This window comes from Morus notabilis, unplaced genomic scaffold, assembly GCF_000414095.1.
Source record: "Morus notabilis unplaced genomic scaffold, ASM41409v2 Scaffold606, whole genome shotgun sequence".
Lineage (NCBI taxonomy): Eukaryota > Viridiplantae > Streptophyta > Magnoliopsida > Rosales > Moraceae > Morus > Morus notabilis.
Window position 1 is genome coordinate 160,950 of NW_010364071.1, and position 8,527 is coordinate 169,476.

General features: G+C 34.4%; 1 protein-coding gene across 1 annotated transcript; it reads left to right on the forward strand.

Moving 5' to 3' along the window:
• The first annotated feature begins 4,025 nt into the window (after window positions 1–4,025).
• Window positions 4,026–5,477, forward strand: LOC21391523 (AT-hook motif nuclear-localized protein 20). Its single transcript, XM_024170549.1, has one exon. The coding sequence runs from the start codon at window positions 4,321–4,323 to the stop codon at window positions 5,176–5,178; it is 858 nt and encodes a 285-aa protein (XP_024026317.1). The 5' UTR covers window positions 4,026–4,320; the 3' UTR covers window positions 5,179–5,477.
• Window positions 5,478–8,527: the final 3,050 nt, after the last annotated feature.

The window sequence follows — 8,527 nt, forward strand, 5'->3', positions numbered from 1 at the left end:
TTGGTCAATAATGGTAATTGTATGCACATTATCAAAGAGTTTCAATTACTTCAAATGAAAATACGCAAAATAATAATAATAATAGTAATAATAATAATAATAAAAGAAAGTCATTTAAATGAAAAGAATCAGTTCTTAGCCAAAGAAACTTTTTAAGAAAACTGTTTCTTAGAATGAGATCGCAGTTGGGTATGGTGTGTGTATAAGGAAATTCATAAAATTATGTGAGCTTTTACTATTAAAAATATAATGATGATTATAAATTTAAATATCTTAGGGTCAATAAAAAATTTGGTTGTTAATATAATTTACTATTTTCTGTTCATACCATTTTATTTCCGGGCCATAAACCGACAATGCTTGAGGACAGTCATACTAGCACTTGTCGAAAGAAAACATGATTAGCACATATACATTTAAACTAACTTTGTTCAAATTTACATAAAATAAATTTTAAACAAAAATAAAATGTCTAAATTGTTTATTTTGTGTACGAGCCCGTTTATTTCATAGGTTTAAATTACCGTTGAAATATTTTTATAGTATTTTTCTCACAAAAATTTGAATTTATGTTTAAACTTTCTAATTAAACCTATGAACCAAATAGACCATAAGTATTGACACAAAAATAATAAGTTCTTCCTAATCTACCACTTGATCAGTCAATATGAATTGTAAGTGTACTTGTCACACTTGTAAAATTCGAAAGATACGTCCTTCAATTTAATATTTTCATTTATTTACATCTATTAACAATCAGAAAGAGGGTTTTTCCATAATTTAGGGTTTTCGACACTTTTCCTTCAGACTGTAAATTGTGACAAATTACTTTGTAAGGTGCTCCTAAATGATCAATGAAAATAATGATAAGATTTGGAAGTAAATGCACATAACATGTGCTTTAATCCTCATAAGAAATATTAGTCTTGTCCTATAAACGAACTCATGTAATATGTGCGAGGCCGTTTTCTGTCTAAATTTTAGTAATCTCTTCAATTTAGGGTACTCTATAATACTTTTATAAATTCAAGGAAAATTTTAATGAAATAAAAGTTTTCGAGTCTAATTTGCCCATCACAAAAAATTTCGAGCGACGGCAAATGTACCAAATACCCTATCATTTATATTCCAAAGAATACCCTTTCCCACCCAAAAGCATTTAGGGTGCCAAGAAGACTATTTACAAAGCGCACCTTATCTTTGGAGAAGACATTTTTCATGGAAAGAGGCGATGAAAAGGAGTGGAGCTTCGATGAAGAAGTTGAATGGGCTGCCGGGAAGTACAAACTTCAAATACATGGGGATGGAAGCAGTGGAACAAATGGAGAAAAATGATGAAAACCAAGGGAGACAACTATTGGGCTACAACCAAATATTCAAGGTAATGCAAACATTTTGAGTATTATGAACTTTTTGAATTTCTAGGTTTTACCAATTTAATATAGTTTTTAACTAGAAACTAGTATCAAGAACCCCAATTCCCATTCAATTTTCTCATCTGCCAAAACGAACCTAATATTCATCCAAAATATAACTAGCCGACTAGAAATCGTAGATAAAATAATTAGGTTTTGCCTCTTAAATATGTAGATGAAAATATCCGTCCAAAATAACTACTCCTCTAATTTGATTTTGTCAAAATTTTGAATGCAATTTAACGGCAAAAGTGAATTTGGCGTAGTTTTATAGTTTAGAAGACATGATACGCACGTTTTATAGTTGAAGGGGCACAGTGTGACCCAAGTGTCAAAACTCAAGGTATTCAGAACTTTTTAGCAGATTTTCATCATATTTATTAATTTAATCTTTTTTCATGTTAATTTTATCATTAAAATAGTGAAAAAATTTCAACTTGCGGATAAAGTGAAAATCAAACCTTAAGAAATATTACTGCATTAACTTGTATATTTTTCTACAATTCTACTTTTGTTAAGTGTCATGGTGACAAATGTCACTTAACGATTTGTTTTTTTTTTCTTTTTCTTTTTCTTTTTTTCCCTCTGCTAAGGAAGAAATATTATTGGAATCTGAGTGCTTCTAATATACACATGATTATTATTTTTTTTATTTTTGGAAAATTACATATTCAGTCTTGTTGGTTATCATTATATTATTGATGTCTTCAATTTATTTATAGTCATTAGTCATCGTGTTAACGAGAAGAGCTTCCAAATACTAATGCCAAAATTCTACTAATCATGTTGAAATATAAGAAAAGAAATTAGAATATTTTACAAATAGCAAATTTTAGTGTCATTACACAATTATTTATTAGTTTTGTAGCAATGTAGTATAATATGTGAATATCATTACAATAATAATTGTGTAATTTTCTTATTTCCAAAATATTTTTAACAGTTACTATAATTTCAACTTTACTCTCATAAATTTGCCATGTATCAGCCTCACTTGATGGATCCTATCAGGTAGGACCCTGTTCAACCTGACAAGGTTGGCGGGGTGCTCTTACCATAATAATTTATTGACCGCATAACTTTGTTAATAATGTTTTTTTTTTTTTGGTTTTAATTTGTAACTCGTCACAAAATTCACCAATGACTTCTTAACCGTTTTTAGTAGTTTTCCTCTGAGTAATTAGCTTTTAAAAATTTTGGATTACCATCATATTCTCTCTGTATGTGTCATAGGTTGGTCTAGTGGTAAATACATTTGTAAATTAGGTTGGTACAACGTTTAAAATCTACTTATTCAGTTGTACCACTTTTATATATAAATTAAGCATAAATTTTCCACAAGAATAATATATTTGAGTACTAATTCTTTAAAAGTGAATCCTCTAATTCACCTGTAAATGCACACCCTCATCCACGCGCAGATGGATGTGAGGCCTAGAATATGTCCCCCTGAATTTTTGAATTTTTATTAAATGCACGTGTGCCCTTAATTCTTGGAAATTTCTTTGTCTATGCATATATATATTATATATATATATATATACACACATTCTTTTAAATTATCCGTCAATCAAACTATATCATGGAACTTTTTGCTGTTTTTATTAGTTGCTGAAATTTTAATGACATAGATCAATTGAATGCCTAAAAAATAACTTAAGCATAACTTTTAAGAAAATTTTGTAGCCACATCGATCTTTTTCTAATCGAACCGTAGTGCAGTTTTTTTGTTGGATAATAGATAAATAATCAATCTCTATCGTTGAAACTTGAGCTACTTCATCACATAAGACGCAACAATTGTATATTGTAACAGTCTAGATTGCTATAGACCATGGCATCAATCATTTTTGGACGAATGAAAAAAGGCTAAAAGGACTCCAAAAGTTTATGTTTTTGTAATTGTAGAAAAATACCCAAGGCCAATCTGAATCAAAATCTGAAGTTCAAACAACTCGAACCCTCCAAACAAACGAACCGGCATGAGAATGAACAAAACCAAAGTACAAAGCAACAATAGAAAAGGCTGTGGTTTCTGAGATCGAAAGAAGTAGAAGTGGTACTAATACTAAATGTAACTCATTCTTGTTAACTTACAAGCTTAACATTGTTTTGTACAGACAGACTCAGAGTGACAGACACACATACATAATTATATACACAGAAAGACACAAACACACACAAATTCCAAATGTAGAATCCACATATGTTGGCGCCCGAGAAAAGTACGTGCTTCCCACCTGCCCACGCGCACGCGACCCCACGAAACCCTAATTTCCAAACCCAAAACAAACACCCCCCAAAAGAAAATTGTATATAATAATAATAATAATAATAATAATAATAATAATAAGACTTGAAAAAAAAAATAAAAAAATTGAACAAAAAAAACCTTAGCACAAGAACAGCTAGCTTAGCTCCCCAAATCACAGCAGGGCTTATAACACCCAAGCCAAAAGCAAAAAAACATTTTTGTTTGCTTGTTTCTCTTTGTTTTTGGGGTCTGCTTTCTCTTGTTTCTCTCTCTTCTCTCTCTCTCTCTCTCTTTCTTGTTGTTTTTTTTTTTCTCGGTCATAAATAATATTGCTAATTTTCTTTCTCAGTGCTTTGGTTTATTCTGTCTCTCTCTTTCTCTTTCTCTCTCTTTCTCTTTTGTGCTTGATAGATTCTACAAAGCAAGGGTTTTTGCATCTAGTTCCCTTGATTAAGATTCATCTTCTTGATCTCTTGTTCGTGCTTATACAGATTAACCAAAATCTAAATTCTAGGTTTGGTCTAATTTAATTCCAATTCCATTTCCAATACTAAGCTAGATAGCTAAGCTCGTTTTTGCTTTAATTTTGCGTTTGAAGAGATTGTTAATCTGGCTAATCCGTGGTGGACCAATCAGTTGGGACTGCCGGTCATGGACCTGGCAGCCAACTCCTCTTCTCTACTCTCCAACAAACGATCGGACGGCCACGATCTCTCCATCAACGAGAGCAGCGGCGGAAGCGGCAGTGCCGGCGGCCGAGGCGATAACGACGACGACGACAGAGACCAAGACGACGAGCCCAAGGAGGGAGCGGTCGAAATTGGCAACCGGAGACCGAGAGGCCGGCCTCCGGGATCCAAGAACAAGCCGAAGCCGCCGATATTCGTCACCCGGGACAGCCCCAACGCCCTCCGCAGCCACGTCATGGAGGTCGCCGGCGGCGCCGACGTAGCGGAGAGCGTCGCGCAGTTCGCCCGCAGGCGCCAGCGCGGCGTCTGCGTGCTAAGCGGCAGCGGCTCCGTCGCCAACGTCACCCTCCGCCAGCCTTCCGCCCCCGGCGCGGTCGTCGCCCTCCACGGCCGGTTTGAAATTCTCTCCTTAACCGGCGCGTTCCTCCCCGGACCGGCTCCGCCCGGGTCGACCGGCCTCACGGTTTACCTAGCCGGGGGCCAGGGCCAGGTCGTGGGAGGGAGCGTCGTCGGGTCCCTCGTCGCGGCGGGACCGGTCATGGTCATCGCCGCCACATTCGCCAACGCGACCTACGAGAGATTGCCGCTCGACGATGACGAGGAAGCGGGAAGTGGCGGCGGAGGACATGGTGGTGGCGGCGGCTCGGGAGGCTCTCCGAATGCTATAGGAGGCGGCCCCGGGGGACAATTGCACCCGCCGGGGCTACCGGATCCCTCGGCGCTGCCGGTGTACAATCTGCCGCCGAATCTTGTCCCCAACGGAGGCCATCAACTTGGGCATGAGCCCTATGCTTGGACTCATGCAAGACCACCTTACTGATCAATGATGATAAAATTGATCAAAGTGATCATCATAATGGTAATAATAGGGTTTGGGGGATTTAGTTGTGATCAAGATCAATCTGTTTTATATTTGTTGTATTCTGAAAAGCAAACACAGAGTGAGAGAGTTTGGGAAAAGAGATGTTAGAGAGAATCTGAACAAGAGACAACAATTAGTGTTGTTTTTCTTATAGCTAATATTATAGATCATGCAATGTAAATTACAGAGAGAGCTTTGTTTTTCCCCTTGCCTTGCTTCTTAATGTTTCCCTTTTAAACTTGCAATAAAAAGAGATTGGTGGCTAGTATGTTTTTATGTGTTCAATTCTTGGCCTCTAATTTTAAGTTTTATTTATATTAATTTTCCCAAATTTTTCTTGGTTGGGAACTTTTCATATATATTTTATTTGATATGCTCAATATAGATCATGTTGTTGTTTCTCATATGATATGATGGATTAGACTTGGGAGATATGTGTAAAAACTATACATGGTAGGTTGAGATAAATGATCATTTCAAAAAGGCTTTTGGGTTTCTCCTGAGTTATAACTTTGATATATCTTTGTATGTATTTTTTTTCACCCCCTTTTTAATTCTCGATTAATTTATTTGTCATTAAAAATTATGAATATCCCTAAGTTTTTTATTAAAATATTATTGTTACTTCTGTTGTTTTTCCTGAATGAGTGCCTAGAGCACTGAAAACCCAAAATTTTCTAATAGGACAAAATATATATATATATATTTATATATGATAAGCTAGTAGGAGTGTTTGGTCAAAATGACACGTTTACACATTTTGCAATTATATATTTATATTGAAGCATATCCAAGGAAATCTGATGATCTGAAATCTGGCCTTTTGGAGTCTTGAGAAGCTAACCATTAATTAACATCTAATAGTAGACGTCACATTTACTTAACACAGCAGTACTGGACCAATAATCTACAGATAAGTAATAAGAGTATCATGAAGAGAAAAAGGATTTGTTTTCCTATTTCAGTGAAATTGACGAATTTTCTGTTCTTTTTCAATAGATATGGCTCTTTATGACTTCATCAAATGTCATATTTTTTTAACAGCGTGTTTCTTTATATTTTAAACTTTCTCATTGAAGTGAGGAGGATTAGCAATATTAAAAGGAAAAAAGGTGAGTGGAAATGTGCATTATATATGCTTTGTTTTGTATTAAATAACTTTATGTAACAATATTATATATATATACAATATTAAATTGCCAACGAAGACTTGGAAGAAAACAAAAAAAAAAAAAAAAGTGACTAAATTGGATCGTGTATAACTAATTATGTTCTTTTCGTTTTTTTTCCTGTAAAAAAATCATCGAATATTGCGTGCAACTGTCTTTACTGAAAAAAAAAAGAAGGCACTTGAAGATACATTTCCTATATATGGAAAGAATGACAATCCCATAAGGGGGAAAAAAAAAAGAAGAATGCAATTCTATTTGCATAATAGTCGTATATATTAGGATTGACAATTCGTGTTTGCGTGTCGTGTTCAGGCTGACACGATTATGACACGACACAATTATAGTGAATACGAACACGACACGATTAATAAACGTATCAGAAATTCAAACACGAACACGAAAGGCTAATAAAATGGTTAACATGACACGGCACGCGAACACGATTACTAAACGTGCAGTGATGGGCCAACACGGAAAAAAAACCACATTTATGACACGTTTATGATCCAACTAGCAAAAGATAGTGGAATTTTATATTGTATTCAAAACTATATTAATTGACTACTTAATATCACCTATAGTTAAAATCATGCATACTAGCTAACACACATTAAAATATCCAAATATCAAACACACACACACACAATTTATATATATATATATATATATATATATGATACTACTAGATTATCAAGTATATATGTTTCAAAACATACCAATTACCAAACATCCAAAGAAGTTTGAAAACATTACCAAGTGCATTTAAATAAGTGTGAAAATATAACCAAACATTTGAATGTTTAAGTGCATAAAACATAAACTAAATGTAGGAAAATGTCTTCTTTGAGCCTTGAGGTTGAATGCCCAACTACGTTCTAAAAACTAAAATTAATTTTCAGTTGCTTTAACATATTTATGAAAAAAGAAAACATTTTATTAATGAAAGGAAATTTATAGCTTGGGCGTGCCACAAGGAAATTCTTGTTACCTTCCATTGCATTTGAGGTGTTGAGGTTGTGAGAATTTTGAGAAATACCTGAAACGACAGGTGAGAGAATGAGAGAAAGAGAAGCCTCCAGAGACTGAGTCAGAAGTAGGGTTTTGTCTATATATATATATATATATATATATATATAGGCTTAATAAATGGGTCGGGCCGGGCCGGGCCATGTCGGTCTGATAATGGCCTATATAACTAAACGGGTTAAGTGTGTTAAACGGGCTGGTAGGAATTTAGCCCATTTATTTTCGTGTTATTTGTGCCAGCCCGTTAACGACCAAATTAATAATCGTGCGGTCTAAACCCATTTATCTCGTGTCGTTTTCATATTGTTTCATCGTGTTGTATCTCAAATTATCGGCCCTAGTATATATACTCCTATATATATATATATCCTGTCCTTGGTGTGGTGCAGAATTTAAAGTTAAAATTTAATAATTTTTATAATCTAAAAGCTGTAGTAAAAGCCTTCACTTAAAATAATAATAAAAAAAGCCTTCTTGATCTTTGCAGCAATCTTCTATATGCATTATTGGCAACGAAATTCCTTCTTTGTGCATCCTACATACATTTTACCCTTCATTTGCGAACTTCTTAATTAGCCTTGTGTTGAGTAGACCAGAAACTGCTGGAAAGGATCGGTCTGATGGTTTAATTTTGGAACGTTGGTTAGGTATATATCGCGCGGCCAGAATTGACAATGAGAGTCTGAAAACCAAACTTGATTTGCTTAAATAGATATAGGTTATTTGATTTATATTTAGATTTTGCCAAATATGAAATAAAATATTATACATATTTTCAAGTTTTTAACCTTCAAATACATTAAAAAGACATTAAAAAAAGGTCAAAAACTGTATCGTACTTATTTTTACTCGAAAATTATGTCCAGCCCTCATTGCCCTTAAAAGAAAATTATGTCTAGCCCTAAACCGCGGTCCAGATCACAAAACCGAACCACCCTATAATAATATGGTGTAATTAATCTTTTTTTCCCACAATCTGAGGCCGAATGAGACTGTGAACACTCCTACTTCTTAATGATCTGCTCCAATCATGTATAGCATGTTATTTATGCAAATAATGACTTCTTATTTATATATTAGGGATATAGAAATTGTCTTAAATTCAACAT

Bases quoted from the DNA above. Each gene is read 5' to 3' on its own strand.
- LOC21391523 (XM_024170549.1), top strand. From the start codon at position 4,321: ATGGACCTGGCAGCCAACTCCTCTTCTCTACTCTCCAACAAACGATCG.